Below are 20917 nucleotides of genomic sequence, written 5' to 3' on the forward strand. Positions count from 1 at the left end.
CACGTATTAGGTATACGTAATTTACGTACACCGGATGACAGTTAAATTTATAAGTTATCACTGTTTGATTCTAGGTAATTTACAATACTCAAGAATTAACTGACTTAACTTACAATTTTAGATTAAAGACAGCTAGTAAATCAAAATAATGGCTCTTCATAATTAATGATTTCTATGAAATTATTGTAATGTTTCTGCTTTAAAGAGATAAATATATAATGCAAATTATTATTTAAATCTACGTGGAGTATAATGTGAATAATGATTAACTAAAAATTTGCTTAGCAAATATTTCAGTATTAGAGCTATTGAACGCACTGCCTATACTATACACAAACATTTGTAAACTATTGCAAATGTGCAAATGTTCAATATATAGGTACCTATTACCTATAGTCTATACTAAAAAAAATAAACCAATCAGTGTATGAAATTAAATATTCCAGAATGTTAATTTAAATGACAGATAAATCATATGGTTACTGTACTTAATAAAAAATACAGTATAAAATGATATAAAACTACTACAGTAGGAATATTATAGGTTACATTAATGTAAACAATGTAAATAGTATATTTTTACATATTAATAATTATGTTTTTGTTTTTAACAATAACTTTAATAGGTACCTACTTATTTATAATACATTAAACTAACCTACATAGTCGTTCATGTTTTTATTATTCGTAAATTTTAAATCCTTTCACTTAATATAAACATTAATTACGCGTTTATACCTATACCAATATACTATAGAACTAACAATGTTGAAAACTAAAGGTTATTTTATTACATTTTCTGAATTAATGTATGTAATATCAACATTTTTAACATGACAGGCGACAGCTAACACTTTTCGATTAATATTTTCGGTACCTATTTATCGAGGGTGTACGTTTTTAGAATTAATTAAAACTGCAGTAGGAGTATAATATATCAATATGCTATTGATATACACTGGATAATTAATTTACCTAATTCTTATACTGTTCTCATACTAGCTTAAAATATTTAAATGTATGTATTTTGCATTATAAAACATAAATACAACAGCAATATAAGGTCACGTTAATAATGTATTATATTATTATGTATTTATTATTATGACCTAGGTAAAATAAATATTTTTAATCAGAAATTGTAATATTAACCGTTTACCTATTTAGTATTTACTTGAAACATGCATATTGTTACTAGCACAAACAATAAATTGAAGAGTGTAAGTTCAGAGTAGTACATAACATTTTTCCTAGGTATAAATTATTAGAAACTATTCAAAATATGTACAATGGAACTACTATCCCAAACCCAGAGAAATAGTTTTTTTTATTGTACAAAATGTAGTATATTTACAATCTGTATTTACCAGTTATCGAATGGGTAAATTTTATGAGAGTTTATTGACGGGAAGGGTAAGTCAATAATTATTTACGGCACCCCGTAAGAAAAATACTTAAAACCTAAATACAGTAATAACTTATAGCTGAATAACAAAGGGGATATTAGTTATTATAACTATTCAGACAACCACTAGAAGTGTGTGGTAGATAATTCAGTACTATATTATACTATTATAGCTATTTGATATTGTAAACGATTGAAGATATTTTTTTACAACTTTTATAGCACATTTTTAAATTATAAAGACACATTCAGTCAAGTTCGCGTGATACAAGTTTTTAGTATTTTGTTGCGTTTTGTGGTGCAATAGTAAAAGAAAAATATATTATAAAACATACGTATTGAAAAATGTAGGTACATATCTAAATAAAATTGGCATTTTGAAATGTTTTATTTTCTAAACATTTTAAATGGGTCTAGTGCAAAAAACTATTTTGATATTCTACCTAGGTATAATAGACGTTTTTCAATATAATACATTTTTTTAAACTTTATAGACACTTATGTGATAAAAAAAAGTTTGCTTATATTGTTATATTTTTATATTTCCACCAACTTAAAGAAAAAGTTGTTTGATTATAAATATGTAAAAAATCAATTTGTAGCAATATGGCGTATAATATAGACTGAACAAAAAATGTTTTATTCATTGTGGCATGACTGGACAATAAAAATCAATACTTTTCCGGCCTATTATTGTGGTTAAAGACATTGGCAACAGGTGTTATATACGCGTAGATACATTGTTGTTTGTACGGTCTGTTATAGTGGTTGGTTTGATGCTATGAGCACATATTGGCAACTAGATCGTTGGGAAAAACTCGGACAATCGAATTTTGAAATTGGGCCAACGCACGTAAATAGCCACATACCAAAATAGATGAGCTATACGAATAATTAATAATTAACAAAATAAATCAAATATCGTCAAATCGTGGTTTAAATTGTGATAGTCAAAGTCGGATTGCTGAATAGCTGAAAAAATGATTAAAGTAATATCTATTGTAATACCTACGCTGGTATAGTTAATATCTATATTTAAAATACGTGTCTTAATAATTAAGACTAATTATTCTTCACTTATTTTGGCTGAATAGAGGAGAGGAAGGATTTACTGTATCTTATGCAAATTTTTTTAAAACCACTACCACGTTTAGTTTAATTGGTAAATGTCCCGTGGTAAAAATAGGAAGGGGAAAACGGTCTTGGTTAATGACATAAGGCCCCGTTAGCTGTCTGGCTACGGAATGTGGAAAAAATACAGAATTAGAATTTCGCAACCGTTTTTTTGGCGATTGTTTTACGTATTATTATTTGTACAACTTAAAACGTTTATATACCGACTCAAATTAGTAAAACATGAATGAACTGACGATGACCACGATGAAGATACTATATAATGTATGGTAGGTGTCACAAACAAAGTTTAAGAAAAATATTTTGATGACGGGAAATTGTAAGGTACATAATATACTGGCCTATAGATAAGCCTGAACCATTTCAGAATATTAAAATTGTGTTATAGATAATAATATAGTATATTTATCTTATAGATACTAAGGTACTTACCTATTTTAACTCAATGAAAATAACTTGATTTTAATAAATAATAAATTTGGCTGAGAATTATGTTGAGTTAAAAAATTTATCAAAATGTAAATTAATATTTCAGAAAATTGTTAGTCGATAAGTATAATATTGTGCAATGTTTTCACATAATAAAATGGGTTGTTATTTCTATCTATAAACATTACACCCGTATACACCATAATACGCAATAAAATACTATAAACTCGTAATCTACCAACATACGAAAATGTTTCAATAACTTAAAACAACAATATTATGTATATATTTACTATTTAGGCATTTACTACAGGTGAAATCATTACTTAAACATTTTTTAGGCAATTGGATTTTTTTTATAATTGTGTCGCCAGGCATTGCTTAGTTCTAAAATATAGCAATAAGTTTACAATAAGTAGTGTTAAAAAAAATTGTTTTGATAAGATTTGGAAATTTATTGGTATGTATTGCAATTTATTACAATTTATTTCCATGGCGAATGACAAGAGTTTAAGTTTTGTACAAGGATTACGAGTTTGAATAAGTTTACAGTGAAGGAATGTCACGTGGCCGATAATTTCATGTTCTAAATATAAATAATTATGTAAAATGGACATAGGCATTAATTTTTAATATTGCACAAACTAAGTAATAAATTAATACGATATAATAATGTACGTCTTCTACGTTACAATATGAATAATACGATTATTGTTATTATTATTACTATAGTATAGACGTAGGTACTTATAATAAATACAATACAATATAGTATAAATACTGTAAAATATATTGCTGAAATAAATTCAAATAATGGGTAACAAATAACAATAATAATTATACACACGGGTGTCTGTAAACAATTTTTTATACATTAGTCTGTTATAAGTACCTACTACCTAGTGTCCTAGTACCTATCTATTTTGTATAGTTAAAAAGGGCACAATTATAATGAACAAAATATGGCATAAAAACATGGTTTTGTACTCCAAGTAATACGACTAACTGAAGGGGTTTACATAAAAGATAGCTATTTAAAAAAATTCTAGAGGAGGATTTTATCTTAAATCGTAAGAAATTCGATTTTTGATATTTTTATTTATTAGTTAATTAATAAATGATAAAAATAAAAAAAAGCTTGAATTTCATCATTTAATTTTAATATGTACGATCGAAATATGAAATCTAAAACGGGCTTCTTACGATTCTAGAAAATAATTTCCTCATCTAGGTACAATTTGTATAATAGGTGTGTTTACTATAAACCTTCAGTAAATATTACTGGAAGTACAAAACCATGTTTTTCAGTAAAAATTGTTATTTAAAATTATACACGTTTGTTTAGTACATTTTATTATATAACGTCTTGTATAGGTTTTAACACAATATGTTGTAACTTGTAATTCTGTTTTCTGTAAGGTTGGGTTTGTACTTTCTGTGATATTAATTTAGAAATTATACACCTCAGCTCACCAATTGTGATCGCATGTTATTTTCATTTTAAAATAACATAGCAAACTACATTTACTTCAAAAAGTAGGTAGTACCTATATAAGGTACAACGAGTGAAATAATTTTGTAACTTTTAATTATCTTTTTAACTACTATTTGATTTAAATAAGGTTTATCAGTAATAAGCGAGGTAATAACTATTGGCTAGTCATAAATTAGTTTAATTGTATTGTTATCATAGGTAGTATTTTTCGTCGTTCGATCGAACATGCTATTTATTTAAATTACTTTAAAATATTAATCATATTGTAACTATAATGTCAATCGTTAAGTAAAAATACTATTTTAAATGCATCTCGATGAGTTTGCCAATTATTGCCAATGTTCAAAATAAGAATTAACAATATATAATAGTAGTATATAGCGAATTAACCTCAGAATCAACTAAGATAAACTATTGATATTAATTCCCGTTCGATAATTTTGTTTTACAAAGGCTTATATTATATTCGATTTTAGTTTCCAATCTACATGAAAATAACGATGTATAATTATACATTTAAAAAGTAAACTATTATAGTTATTATATGGAAACATAACTACTGAGTACTGGTACATGTATACATTGAATCATTTATTCATGGTTATTTAATGTAGGTAAGTACCTATATTATTATGAAATAACTGTAGGTACATAGTTAATAGTTATTATATGGTATGTATTTTATAATTAAAATATATACCGTGGTACAAAAATGTGTGGACACAATTTCAGGTAAATATATGTTTAAGCAGGTACACTAGGATACACGGTTATAAATTATATTTTCACCAATTTAAACTGCATTTTTTGTAATGCAGTTCTACACTATAGTTATTTTTAATTAGGTAGGCAACTGCAGAGAATTTGAATTTTTTGATTTTTACGGAGGTCGAGATTTTTGTAATCCAGGCCAATCATTTAAAGGTCAATACATTGCGATGAACTCTCTTGATCCCTATTTTGAATAGTTTTATAACGATTTAACGACGTACTAATAACAGACTATTAAGTACCTACAATGATAACATCATTACCGTTTAAGTTTAATTTAGGTATTTGTGTATTGTTGGAATTTAACTTGGTATTTGATGTATGCTATTACCTAGGTATATAATTAAATATAGCCTATATTAATCGCAGGTATTTTACAATATAACTCGCTGACGACGGTTAGTGCGAACTAATGGTTCGTATTCGATACGATCAATACGGTTTTCCGATAATCCGAATGTTCAGGCACGAATTCAGTATCTACACTCTACAGTTACAGTTGCACAATAATATGTTAATACTTCTGTACATTTGTGGATTATATATTAAAACGAGCGCTCAGAAAGTTGTCTAGAATTTTGTATCCAAAAATTACAAAAAAATTAAAAAGTTAAAATCTCTGCGGTGATAACACGCCTATAACAGGAATTCAAATTCGTTTAGGCAAGTGTCTAATAAAATATAATTCGTAATCGTTCTCGCGTTATTTAGATGTGATCCCAACCCTATCTATGGTATTAACCCTTGTGTATACCGGGTATTGAAATTTGGTTTTTGCCCCGTAGGAGGAGCTTGAGATGACGCGGTAAACGGCAAAAAGTCAAGGTCAGACCTTAGCCACTTAGGCATTAACCTAGTCGCCATGACGACGCGGAATCGTGAAAAATTGACAATAGTCTATTGGCTGAACGGGGAAATCGATAGGGGACTGTCCCCAGACAATGAAAATATGTAATATATACCTATATAGTTAATAATAAAACTGCACCGTCGGCGGGATTGAGCGGGGGCCGTCAATGAATTTGTCAGTATCCCCCGCACAGGGCGACCGAAGAGTTTGGTGGAGGAGGGTGGAGTGTGACTTTATCCATGTGGATGGGGTAGGTAGGCGTGGCCTGGTGGAATACGACGATTCGTCCACCGCAGACTTAACACGGTCGTCGCCGTCTGTCGGTGGACGACGTCGGCACTCGGCAGTATCGGCGGACAGCAACCACTCGCCAGTGAACACATTAGATCCCACTAAATACCCCACACCGGTGGTGACGCTACAAACTCAAGGGGGGGGGGGGGGTTATGATGCAATAACTAAACCACCCTGTCACCCGCATGCTTACCTTGTTGGTGCGCTTGCCATCGATGGCCACGATAAATCCCACACCGCACGCTTCTTTCTCCAGCTGCGGGTCGTACAGACCGTCTTTCTGCGGACCGTTCCATGGGTCCTGCTGCTCCGGCACCGGTTGTTCCTGGTGCGCGGCCATGTCTGGATGGGAGGGTGGTGATGGATACCTGGAACAACGAATGTGGCGGCCGGTTAGACGACGATACGCGTGTCGCGACCTAATAAAGCGGTAGCGCACTGACAACTACGTACCCACTAACGAACGCGCGGCGTGCGGGTGGTGTCCGTCAAACAGAACACGTGCGCCGCGCTTGCTGACTGTAGAGGTACACAACGCCGACCGAGCGAGTCGATCGAATCGGCGGGGGGCGATGTGGATTTTTTCCGCCGCGGTACCTACGCTATTGCAGCAATGTTCGACTTTTTTTTTCAAAACAATTTTTCCAGACGCGATAGAATATTATTATTATGATATACCGTCGTGTGATGTTATCGAGTACGGCGGGCGAACGCGACACAACAATGACGGTATGTGGGGGTTTAATATTATAATAACAGCGATATTATAATTGTAACGCTACGGTGACAGGTAGTTGTATATAGTGCTATAATAGTATTATAGTCGGGACGCGGGGTGCGACGAGGAACGGACGGCGGCGATGGACTAAGAACTCGTCGCGGCGAGCGTGTGCACAAGACTGAAAGCGTAATATGCCGTATCGTCGTACTATCGTGCTGTTACCGGCGACGGTGCGCCTGGGGGTATTATGGTACTGCCGTCTGACGCCACAGACGATGGTGCTGCCGATTTTGTGTGTTATCGGCAAGAACCGGCGCCGTGCGCATCGGCGAAATCGACCGGTGCCGGTGCCGGCGGCGCGCGCAGAGAGCTCGCCGCCCGAGTCGGCAGTGTTGCCTTGGCTTCCGGCACGTAATTATCTGCTCCGTCCGTCGTACTTCGGTCCCCATTCGCCAACATCACCCGCACCACCACTACCACCGATAACACCACCACCACCGACGACCGACCGACAACCACTCGTTATCATATTTTCTCCTCTATGGCTCTATCTCTCTCAGTGGCGGATCCAGGGCTTAATTTTGGGGGAGGCAAAAGTATATAAAGTTCCAAAATTGGCTAAACATAGTGTCAAACAAAGGAAAACTACAGCGATGGGGGGGGGCAAATGCCCCCTCTGACCTCCCCCTGGATCCGCCACTGATCTCTCTATGACTCTGAGGGCCCGTATTACAATATTGTACTGAGTCCTGTGAATATTTTTCATCCCTCTGCGGCTCTGCCTAACGCGTGGCTTTAATATTTTTATTAATATTTAAAAACTACCAGTATGTGCTTATCGTGTTGTAATGCTGTAGTTACCATAACGCTCAATTTTAAATCCCGAGCGTAGCCATTAGCCAATTCATTTTTACTCAACCCCAATGTCTGTTATATTATTGGTACCCGAACACGGGATTAGTACTTACATATTTTAATACCATCTAACCATTTTTTCGGAGTATTGCGAAGCAGGCGAAAAACGGTATAGAAAATACCGTTTCTGGGCTAATGGAAATTTACACGGAACGGTTTTCGTTTGCAATTATTTTGCACACACATCACTTTTCTAGCTAGACATTTCCACTTCACTATAGCGTATCATACTTTAAAATAATTATTTATTAATATCAACATTTGCATAAATTTTAAAACTTGTAATAGGTATAATATAATATATTCTATGAGGTACCTAATAGTTATAGTCTGAAGTTTGATTTTAAACTTTGTTACGCCCCCACCTACCACAATAATAGTTATACGACCACGATTAGAGATAAATATATCTTAAAGTGCGTGCGATTATAAATGTTCTCGTTCTGGACCCTTGGCCAGCAAAGTTACTCGGCGTTATCGTTCGTAGTTTCGTACGATTTGCTGCGTCCATATTATAGTTCTCTATTAAAATATCGTCTGCTACCACCGGCATTACGTTTTTTGATATGTTGCCAACGAATATTAAATTATTATTATTTTTCTGTACATTATAAATCCAGCCGCGTGGCTTATAAGGTTTATAAATACATGTAACTTTCTACACGATCATCCTCAGAACGGGTTTATAACGTGAAAATATTAATATTTGTCAAACCGTTTTTTTTTTATCAAATCGTTTCCACTAGCTTTATTTGCCTATATATATATATCGATTGACTATTATATTTATATGTATTTCAGTTTTAAACACGTTTAAAGTCTTGATATTGTATTTTCTTGGTTGCGGTTAAACACGACGTCTAACCTAACCTAACCTAACCGACGTCTGATACTCTGACCGCATTATAACAGCAAAAAACGCTGAAATGGCTGTCCCAATTAAAAACTACAAACAAGTTATAGGTACCTACTTGGTTATTTACGAGAGACTCTCGAAAACAAAAATAGTCAAGCTCATCTAGACCAGTGTTTCCCAAACTTTTTTCAACGGCAACCCATACATGTAATCTTTATTGGGTACGCGACCCCCGGCTAAAAAAAAACTACATATACAATACTGTATAATAAATACACAATAAATAAAATAAAAAAAATTATAAAAAAAAATACTAACGAGTCGCATGTCACGACCCATCAAAATAATTTCGCGACACGATGGTTTGGGAAACGCTGATCTAAACAATCAACCCACTCGAGAATATAAATATTTAATACTGTAATATAATATAATATTATTCTGGTTTTAAATTCAGTTTCGTATTTTTTTCGTATTCCGTAGATATAGTTAAATTTATTGTTCAATTCACCTTTAAATATTTGTACATTTTAACTGGATATATTATTTTTTATTTTTATGCCAAATGAAAAGATAAGGTACCAAAAACGTTTTTTACTGTTAAAAATTAATGAATTTAGAGTATTTAACATTATTTTGTCAGCGTCAAGCTGATTTTTGAAATAAAATATCGATAACGTTATACGTTATATTAGAGTGTAAATTTTATCATAATACTAAAACAAATAAGATAATGAATGTTTAAACTGCTGGCTGTAAATAACATCATGGTACGTAGATGCCTATTAAACGTATTTTAGATTATATTCCTAAGTTTGCAGATCGAATGGGACATCGAACGAGGTCTATACATATGATAATTTTGTCATATTATATTATACTATTATATTACCTATTAAAGTCGACAACTAAAATAATGAATAATTAATAGATGATAGCAGTTTCTATTTCAGATCAAATATAATTTATAGAATGAAAACAATCTGAACCGTGTACTTTGATTTGTTAATCTATAATAAGACAAATTATTGTTAAATTTACCAGAAATATTTTTACGGTTTTTAGGGATACCGGATATTTAGCCTACCCCCATCTTTCTCTGAAAATGATATAAACCCTTTATATGACTTTTCACGTTTTCACAATTTATTAGTAAAATTTTCACTTGTTACTAAATGATTCACGTAGTTGATATTTATCTCAATACTCCGATGGATACCTACAGTAACCGCATGGACGCATGGTAAAAATTTTATAACGTAATAAATTTATTATAATATAACCCAAAACGTCGTCGTCGTCGTTACACCTAGGTATAATTTATAGAATACGTCTTATTATAATATCATCTGTTCCGAGTATTCGTATAGAATATTTAACACGACGTGCCGTATGCCTGTAAATTGTTGTTGGGCATTATAAGTTCGTGGGCGTGTGTAAGTAGGTACATATTATTATATACATACATCGAAGACGGGCTTATTGAAATCCTATACGGCCCACGCACAAAGAGCCGAGTCTGGTTTTTAGGGGATAGTGCGTGTATTATATTATAGTATATTCTATACATCTACCTTCCTAACCTAACTCATATATTACTATTATGCGTGCGACAGCTCAGCTTGTTATGATAATATACCTGTGAGCATATGCCCACAACATAATACCATTTTAATACTTGAAAATATTATCGGCTGAATATTGTTCGTTTAGGTAGGCTTTTGACGTGCATATAGCCATAGTTACCGAATATACGTCATAAGTCTTTTCAAAATATACACCTATATAGCCCGTCACGACGCCATTGGAAGGGGATTCACCTCGCAATACGAACATGTAGATGTCTCGGAATGATACGAGTATGCCCTGTACCACTCTAATAGAATTTAATATTGTATTGCGTCCACTGACGACGAAATAAAACCAAAGGATGGTAGGTACCTTATAATGTACGAATTCCTATTGTCGTATGTATAATGTATATGTCTCACAAACATATATTCTCCGTCATATTATTATTATATTTGTATAATACCGATGGATATCTCTTCCTCTATAATCTATATATTATGTTAACCGAGTATAAGTTACCTATTAGGTAGCGTATATTCGTTATAGCGTATATATTATTTTCAATACATGCATGTATGTCGTCCGTAAAAGTACGAAAAATAATACAATTTGATTAATTTTACCAATAGGATAATATGCAGACAGTTACAACTGACTATTAGACCTGCAGGTAATAAAGTAAACATCGTAAATAGTTTTCATGCTACGACGATATTATAATATAGATACAAGTAATATATATTATGATACCTATATCTACTACCTATGAGTGTATAATATAGGTAAGTATACTATACTACAATGGATTTATTCGTGTATAGAATGTGCATTCAGTTAAATCATTAAATTTATTTTCAACAAAAACACCATAGGTACTCACAAAATGTAATATTTTTTTAAATATTTAACATATATTAAATAATAATGTATAAAATGTGTACTACTGTGGCACTATACGTCATGCAATACACGTTAAATTTTGTCAAATTACACTCTGCGGGAATAACGATACTGCCTTTTAGAATCAACCAAATTTCATAATTTTTTTTTTTAATTGCTAGAGGGAAATATTCTACAGCCCGCATCGATCTCTGTTTTTCAATATTTTATTCTAAAACTTTATAATATGTCTAAAAAAATACAAGATAAAAAGCATTTTTTTTTACAAATTTTTAAAACAATTATTTGAAATGAAATACAAAATCACAGAGATCGATGCGAACTGTAGAAAGTCTTCTTCTTTCGGATAAAAAAATAGTCATCAAAATCTGACAATTCTACAAAACTTGAGAGTTATTCCCGTATAGTCATTTTTTTCGATATATTACACCCTATCAATTCCCTCCTAAATAGGTATCGAGTAGTAGATTAGTGGAAAAGTCTTATAATGAGGTGGCCACTAAAATATAAAATTTAATTTTCAAATTTTGTAGTACTGTGGAAAATTTGAAAAACTGGCACCGGGACCGGGGGACGTAAAACCATTTTTAGTGCGGTATTAACATAATATTAATCATATTGTAGTTTGTCATAATTGTAAGTTGTAACTATAACAATTGTTGAAAATGAGATATTATATAATGATTATATTTATAAATAGCTCATAGGTTACATATTATTATTATATCATTTCACATTTAAGTATATCATTTACTTTTATAAACTTTACTAATTTATTAAATTCTTAGTATGTTAATAATATGGAATATGGATATGACTTTTCAGCTCTAATTTATTACATTTTACTATCGACTTATAGTTTATATTTGATAATATTATAAACGAATGTTACCAATCTGTTACTATAATTAGTAATTACAATTATAACTAAAATTTGATTTAAAGTTCTATGACTTGTAATGTTTGACCGATCAATCTGTATTTGATTATAATTTTTAAATAATTAAATAATAGTATATATTTATACACAATGTTACCGAGCGAATAATAATTGTTTTGGGGGGGGGGGGGAATAATTTAATACCTACATTATCTTTATTCTACCATACCATATCTATTACAGTTATTTGGTTATAAGTACTTATAACTTATATCATTAAATAATAATAATCATGAACTATAACATCAGCAGATAAAGCCCAATGAGTAATGAATAATGATCAAATTAATTTTTTAGATAAAAATGTATTTTATTGATATTGTTATGTTATCTTAACCATTCTACGTTAGCATATCACTGCAATAACCACACTAAATAATTAAGCTTACACTTAAGCTAACAAAACTTGAACTAATTCATAGGCACTAAGTTCATGAACTCGTTCATTTTCAATAAATTAACTTTATTTATTCTAGTTAATTTATTTAAAAAACAATTATATAGCTTTTTTCCGCCTCAATCATTATAATATTAACGTCATATGCGTTAGGTACATTCTATAGTACCTACTGTCTAAATACTTCTGATTAAAAATGATATCTATACTCATATTTATATTAAGAAATAAAAACAAAACCCGTAATGATAAAATCTGGATTCATACCGATAATTATTTTAATCAATATAATGTGAAAATAATATTCTATGGATTATGGGGTCTGAATAAAATGAATAAGCAAAAAACGATGTCAAAATTGATCATGAAATGTTTAAAATTTGTCTTTTTTGGTAGGTAATTAACCTTAATTCATTATTTTAACACACGATTTTAACAAATAGATTTTATCTGAGACCTAATTATGAAATAAAAAATAAATGAAAAATATTTTTATAATAATTATTTAACAAAAAACATTTTTTGTTTATATTTTGAACTTTGAACAAGTTAATTTTTACCCACTCATTCCAAGATCTGCTTATACAAATAATATACCTACTATAATCTCTATAGAAATAGTGACCATATTATGTGAATATTGTGAGCTTGAATAATATATGAAATATATCAACTATCAGATATAGTTTAGGTTGATAATTTATTTGTAGTTTTAATATTGACCTGCAACCTATACTGTTCATAATATTTGAATCCCATAAAGTACATTACTATATTTAATTATTAAATTATAGTCACTAAATACCTCTTTACTGCAAAAATGTTGGCATGAAAAGTTCTATTTCAATGGCAATCAGATTATGTAGACTACTTAGAATTAATATATATAATTTTGATAATGTAAATGATTTGAAATCTTACTTAAATAGTGTTGATCTTACACTAATTAATTTATGATTAATCACAAATGTAAATATGTAATATGTAATATCTATCTATAGTATTATAAATATTAGTAGGCATGTTATTAAGAGGATGTCAGCGCACTATTTGCTTTCTCTCTCTGGCCCACGCAAAACATGTACAAAACGCATTAACTCAGAATAATTTTTTATATGTTTTCAAGTGATCTTAGAGTAAAATTACCTTTTACAAAAAAGATGGAATGTAATATTTTTGAGGGAATGACATATCGATTTTATATTTTATTGTTATTTAACTTTGTATTCGACTTTTAAAATAAACAAAACATGTTGTAAATTTAAATTATGGTACAATATTTCGACAAATCGATATGTCATTCTCTTAAAAATGTTATGATCTATCTTTTTTGTAATAGGTGATTTTACTCTAAGATTACTTAAAAACAGAGAAAAAATGATTCTTTGTTGCGTTTTGTCTATGTTGCGCGTGGGCCAGAGAGAGAAAACAAATAGTGCGCTGACATTCTCTTAACTGAATTCAAATAAACTTCACAACACAAGCAACTCTTTGTATTATTTATTTTATTTTATATATATAGTTAACATCTGACTTGGTTTTTTTTTATTTGTGAAATAAAATAATAAATATGAAAAAAAACTTATAATAATAATCTAAAAATACAATTCAGTTCAAAAAATTAATAAAAATTGATGATTATAAACATATAGGCATACATGTTAGCATACTGTCGAGTATAACAATTTGAAATCATTATATTATTTTAAAATACTTATTTTAAATATGCAAAAAATATATTTCATAATTATTATTAAGCAGATATAATATTTTGTAAATTGCATGGTTATAATTATTTGTCATAATAAAATATTTTTACGTTAACGAATTTCATACTAGAGAATAGAGATAAACAAAGTTTCGGGAGTATAGAATACGAACCTATAAATTAGACAATCACTTTAAAGTTTAAACAAATATTTAAGAAATTCAGTATTTTCCCATATTATATAACAAAGTAATTTGATGCGAGAGAGAGAATATTTTTGAAACAATTATTATAATGTTTTTATACTATAGTTTTATAGCTCAAAGAAAAAAAATATGCATAATGAAAGTTTTAGAGTTGGTTTATGGAACTAAACATTGGTTCCAATTGAAATTTCGTTTTTGTAATTTTATGACAATTATATCATTATTAAATTATTTATTAGTTTTATCGCTTTTATTTCTTGATGTGTTAGTATAAGTAAATAAGTGATAGCTCATAAGTATTGATTAGTTTCTATTACGGTTAAAATTTAAGCATTTCAAACATATATCGTTATATTATTTTGTGTTAAGTATAATATACAACACATAATATAACAGACTAACATAAATTATTTGATTATCTAGTGTTCGCAGTCACTTACAGAAAACCACATAAATTGTGTACGTCTTATCTTGATTAAAAAATACTCAAGTTAACAAAACCTGCAGGCGAGTCCATTAAATTAAAGGTTTTTTTTTCGTATAAATATTACACCATTCGTTTGTAAAGTGTAAAGTGCTCCATAATATATAAATTATAGATTTATGGAACACGCGTCCGATAATATACAGAACACTCGCATTAATGCACACACAAATAATGTTATTATCCACTATCAACGTGATTGATGTGATCTACAGGCACTTGCAGCACATATATACCTTACACATACATATTATATAAATATCTATTTATATCTGAGTAAAATATCATAAAATGTTTACGTTTCATATATTTTTGGTAGACGTTTTTAAAGGAAGTATACGGTACAGAATACACATTGCGCTTAAAAGACGTATCAGATCAGATCAGATCGATTAAACGAGGCGATAGAACTGCTCTTATGCGTTAGTAATAATAATAATAATAATGATAATCATATGTAAATAACAATCGATGAGTTTTCACGGTATTCGGTCATAATTACACGTTAGCCTATCTCCAAAATGGGCATGTGTGTTGAGTAAAGCAGTAATGATAATGGGCTCGCCAAAACCGGCTGGTATAAATTAGCAATAATAACAATAATAATAACACTGCATAAAGGGAAACCAGAACACTCCGTATACGTACACGTTTCCATTGGGTGCAGTGAAAAGAAGGGGTTCGGTTTTCATTTAAACGAGTAGATCAAAAAAGATTCGTCCCAATCTATTCGCCGAGTTGGTTGACGGGACAAGCATGTTTAAATTAATTCGTCTTTGTTGGTTCATATTATTACTTGCACAATTCAGGGTAAGTGCTGTTACACGGTTATAGTATATGCTCCCGTTTATCCCGTGACGGATTTAATTATTCAGGAGTCCCTTATTGTATAATGAGTTTTGTGTGTTCATCAACTTTAGGATATGCGACTATTCAAAGACTTTAACGATTATTCTCGAGTCGCTGCTCATCCAACGCAGTATTTGGCCGACGGCTCTCAAATACCGTCATTGTCTGTAAGTTCTGCGAACAAGTATACAATTTGCTGGTACCGTTCAGCGATGTATGTGTGTTTACTATGATTTACTATAAGCAACGAATCAATTGCCGATTCGATCATTTAACCACTTAATAAATATGACTTACACTATGAAACTCGACTAGCTATAATAAGCGATTTTCCCGTCTATCTAGCTTCTGCAAGACAGAACATCGAATACGGTTAACAATCAGGGACGACACCACAGGAAAAACGTTTACTCGGATTGGTCGGATTGGAGCTCGTGTTCGAATAGATGTACCACGGTCAGACGAAGGTTAGTACGGTATAAGCGTTCACGGTTAGGTTATAGGTATATTATACTATATGCTATTCTTATTTCTCAATTTCTCATGCTCCTGTAGCATGTGGACCGTAAATACAAATACTACCCAATTTCATAAAAATACTTTTAAATAAAAAACTATTGTGTAAAATATTGTGAATGCGGAGAAAATATAATAATAATAAAATTCAAAAGCCTGGTGGGAGGAGGGTGATAGTGCCTAGTGGTACCCCCTCCCTGGAACCGTACCTGTAACAAGCTGTATTTAAATATTATGTGAATATGACGCGTGTTCAGATATTGTTTACGATCAAAAATTTGTGGATCGAACGTCGTTACCGAAACATCGTATTGTTTTGTGACCGGTTCAAGATGCCCGGGGCTCGTGACGAATTACTACAAACGGCTCAACTCAAGTTTCTCGAACAAAGGTTATACATTATTTTCATAGAACACGTGTTCATTATTCGAATGAAAATTGTGTATTGTAATTTTAGGTAACGCGTATGATGTGTCCGTGAATTCCACATGTGGTGTTAATGTTGCTTCTGCTACCATTCCCGGTTTCAAGACTCCTAGGTTTTTAATTAAAATAATGGGAGGTCAAGAATCTGAGAAATTTCATTGGCCTTGGCAAGTCGCGGTGTTAAATGGATTTCAGGTATTATGATGGTAAAATAAATAATATTGTTCACATCGTCCATTATATTATGCGTTTTCACCTTTTCAGGAGGTAATTTGCGGCGGTACCCTCGTGGCTCCTGGTTGGGTGCTCACAGCTGCACATTGTTCTAGACAAAAACTATTCGTTATATTAAAGGAATATGATTTATCTGTTTATGAAGGCGATGAGATCAGAGTGAGGGTATGTATGTTGTATAATATGTATACAACGACTCACACGATTTATCTGTTTATAAAGGCGATATGATCAGATTATGGGTATGTATGTTGTATCTGCATGTACACATTATACAATATTTACAACATACATACCATTTTATACGATATACTCACTTAATCATAGTGAATGGTGTTTAGGATTTTCAAATATTTGCTTTGTAAACTTAAGTAATAATTATTATTATTTCCACAACAATTATAGGTTGAACGTATTATAATACACCCCAGATACAATCCAAATACAATTGATAATGATATGGCTCTGTTAAAATTACGTGCCTTGGATTTAGAAATATATGGTGGATTAAACTTGCAACCAGCTTGTCTTCCGCCCTCTGGTTTTCAACGGCGGAAACGGAAGCCTAAAATGTGCGTAGTTATTGGATGGGGAAAAGTGCAACCTAAAGATTCCTATGGATCTCAAATACTTCGAGAAGCTAGGGTATGTATAGTTTAGTATTTATTCCTAAGTAGATAAGAAATTATAGGAAAGTTTAATACAAGTTAATACAACATTAACGAATAATGACTATCGTATCAAATAAGCAAACAATATATTTTCTGTTTCATAGCTACACAAAGATTGGTCCGAGTTATAAAATATTTTTATCTATCAATAACTGGCGATATTAATATAAAAAATATGTTATATCTGTTGAACAAAAATGCAGTTATTACAATGAGTAACTGACTAAATATTTCGTCACTTTCACCAATAGAATTTTTAAAATAAATTGAGAACTCAGATAATTGTTTATCAATCTAGCTGTACATTTTTGAAATTAAATCGTCCCTCATAGCATGACAATTCTTAGTAATTTGTGTGTACTAAAATGGGTAAAAGTATTTATGCGTCATTGTGTCATAGGTAAGAAGTGGTGAACTGCCGCTCTGTACGGTCCTTAGTTTAAAATGCATAACGCGGACACTTTGTACTATTATTTACATAGAGTATATTATAATATATAATATAAACAACTAAACAAGTCTGAAGTCATGACTACACTGTAATATGTTATTAAGTTAAATATTATTTGGTAAATCTAAGTATCTAATAAATTCCAAATAGTAGGGAATCGTGGGTTATTACTTATTAGTTATTAGTTATTACCCATCGATAATAATTTTTATTTATCATTTTGACATATTTATTTATATTCTTCACATTTTTAATTTACTTTTTAACATAATTTTTGATAATATACCTAATACAATTATAATTTCAAGATTTTCAAGTCATCAAGTTCCAGGCCCTAAATTAATTTATAAATATTATATTATTGCACCAAGTAATATTTGTCTGTTATCTTGATTATTTTGACTTGTTAATTTACTATATTAAAAAAAAATTTAATTGACTTTTTATTTAATTTTTAATTTTTACATTTTAATCATTGACATTATATATACTTACTACTTATATATATAACTTATATTTACAATATATGCTTTATGTATATAATAGTACAAAGTGTCCGCGTTCTGCAATGTACTTTTTTACCCGACCATACAAAGTGACCTAGAACTGTGAAAAGTAATACTTTTGGATGATATTTCACATTAAATAGCAAAGTTTTTACTAAGGTGTAAATTATATTTCTAAATTTATACAATTTACTGATCATTAAAATATAATAAAAGATTATATCTTTTGTTAGTTTTGTTTCATCTTTAATAATATTGAAATCGGGTCTTATAATATTTTGTTTTTTCTGAATTACCTACCTATACGCAGCCGGCTGTATTTTTAATCCTTATTAATCGGATCCAAGTAATTATATTAAAAAAAATATATTTTAACAAACGAATAACACGATTAGCGTCGAACTACTTAGGTATAGTGTACAATGTATAATGTATTATTAGTTACGCATACGCATAATCCTAATATCAAAATATCATCTCCATGATGATGAATATACTCGTTATAATATTATATTAATTAATATATATTTTAACTTTGTAAGTAAGCAACAAATATTTGTTTTACAATTTATACGCTGTGAAGTATATATTTTCTTTATAAAAAAACATAGGAATACCTACTCATGTACTTACATGAAATATTCAGGATTCAATATTGATAAAGGTTAACTAATTTCATTATTCGTTTTGATAATTCACACACATTTAGTATAGAAAACATTATACAACTAAAAGTTATGGGTGTTGATTAGTGACCACGGCCATTGATTGTGCCGGGCATTGCAAATAGTTTCACATTCCCCGAATCACAAGTCACTACTATATAGCCTATCTACTATATGCCCTATACTCTATAGGTACCTATCGTTTTCGTTGGTATTGCCGAGATAAGTATATTTAGGAGAACAGTATGACACTGTAATATGGTTATGAGACAGCAAATTAAGTTTTTTTTACTGTAAATCAATCCTAACTAAGGTACTTACACAGTCAATTACAGAATTCAGTAATACTACTAAATATTAATTAATTTAGTATTAATTTATAATACAACACAAACTTATTAAAAGTACCAAGTTGAAGTCTTTCTTGTTTGGATTGATATTATATTTCATATTTCTAGCTTACATTGTTTATGGATAACAACTCTCGGCAATCAACATTAAATAGTTATTAGGTATTTATAGCTTGATATGTACCTATATAATATATTATATAATAATGTATTATATTCTTGTCTAATCTATAGTTGGATAATATTCGATATTTAAATTAATACACATTAAGAAATACAAATTGCAAATTTCGCCCTTTTCTCGTGACACATAATAATATATGAAATGTGCGTTTGTATTGACATTTGCAGGTTCCGATCGTTGGTCAGCGGACGTGCCGATCTGCGTACTGGCGTTATCAGATCACTGACAATATGTTCTGCGCGGGGTACAGAGACGGTCGGTCGGACACTTGTTCGGGTGACTCGGGTGGGCCTCTATTGTGCAAAATGCGTGGCCGGTGGACGGTGGTGGGTGTTACAAGTTTTGGCTATGGCTGTGGCCGGCGCGGCAAGTACGGGATCTACGCCAATGTGGCCAACCACGTGCGGTGGATCACGTCCGTGATAAGGACGTCTGGCTATCAGTGAACCGATGTTGACTTCCAAAGGGAGTGCTTGAATGCACACATTTATAATAGTTACCTGATTTTGTTCGTCTATGTATATTTTCTTGTCTGTAATATATTATATGAATAATGTTTTTTTTTTCAAAAAAATAATATTTATATAATATACCTCTGGAATAATATAATAAACAATATTTAAATATTATATCATTTATATATACATTCAACATTATACGCACAACGATCAATTGAACGAGATGTCGTTCAAATTAGTAATTACTACGTTTACCACTAAAATATAATTTTGATTATAAAAGCAATCTATATAGACCTAGCCATGAAAATAATATCTATACATATATTATTTTTATGACTGGGGGTACATCTGACTTCTGAGTGTAGGTACCAAATTTAAATTTGTTTCATACTACAATAAATTATTTTAATCAATTTTTGTAATTTAATTTAATAGCGTTCTTTCACCATTTCACAATTGTATACACATGGAAATATCATGTGGTATGTATACAATATAGTAATATACATTGTTTTGAGACAGTACTT

The 20917-nt window shown here is 30.7% G+C and overlaps 2 protein-coding genes across 2 annotated transcripts in view; one reads left to right on the forward strand and one right to left on the reverse strand.

Annotated features, from left to right (window-relative positions):
• The window catches only part of LOC132943216 (uncharacterized), a 32247-nt gene extending 24900 nt beyond the window's left edge, over positions 1–7347 (reverse strand). The window contains exons 1-2 of the mRNA XM_061012094.1: positions 6832–7347; positions 6572–6746 (exon numbers count right to left, since the gene is read on the reverse strand). Of these exons, the coding sequence (XP_060868077.1) occupies positions 6572–6718 (147 nt within the window). The 5' untranslated portion in view covers positions 6719–6746; positions 6832–7347. The remainder of the gene's footprint in view (positions 1–6571; positions 6747–6831) is intronic.
• Positions 7348–15743: 8396 nt separating this feature from the next.
• On the forward strand, positions 15744–20658 carry LOC132943136 (trypsin-3-like). The gene is made up of 8 exons (XM_061011973.1): positions 15744–15887; positions 15998–16093; positions 16272–16393; positions 16700–16833; positions 16900–17063; positions 17133–17267; positions 17508–17747; positions 20097–20658. The coding sequence occupies exons 1-8, from the start codon at positions 15834–15836 to the stop codon at positions 20373–20375; spliced, it is 1224 nt and encodes a 407-aa protein (XP_060867956.1). The 5' UTR covers positions 15744–15833; the 3' UTR covers positions 20376–20658.
• The last annotated feature ends 259 nt before the right edge of the window (positions 20659–20917 follow it).

This window comes from Metopolophium dirhodum, chromosome 4 (assembly GCF_019925205.1).
Source record: "Metopolophium dirhodum isolate CAU chromosome 4, ASM1992520v1, whole genome shotgun sequence".
Lineage (NCBI taxonomy): Eukaryota > Metazoa > Arthropoda > Insecta > Hemiptera > Aphididae > Metopolophium > Metopolophium dirhodum.

Bases quoted from the DNA above. Each gene is read 5' to 3' on its own strand.
- LOC132943136 (XM_061011973.1), top strand. From the start codon at position 15,834: ATGTTTAAATTAATTCGTCTTTGTTGGTTCATATTATTACTTGCACAA. The intron at 16,834-16,899 runs GTTATACATTAT...TTGTAATTTTAG, and splicing joins CTCAAGTTTCTCGAACAAAG to GTAACGCGTATGATGTGTCC. The intron at 17,064-17,132 runs GTATTATGATGG...TCACCTTTTCAG, and splicing joins CGGTGTTAAATGGATTTCAG to GAGGTAATTTGCGGCGGTAC.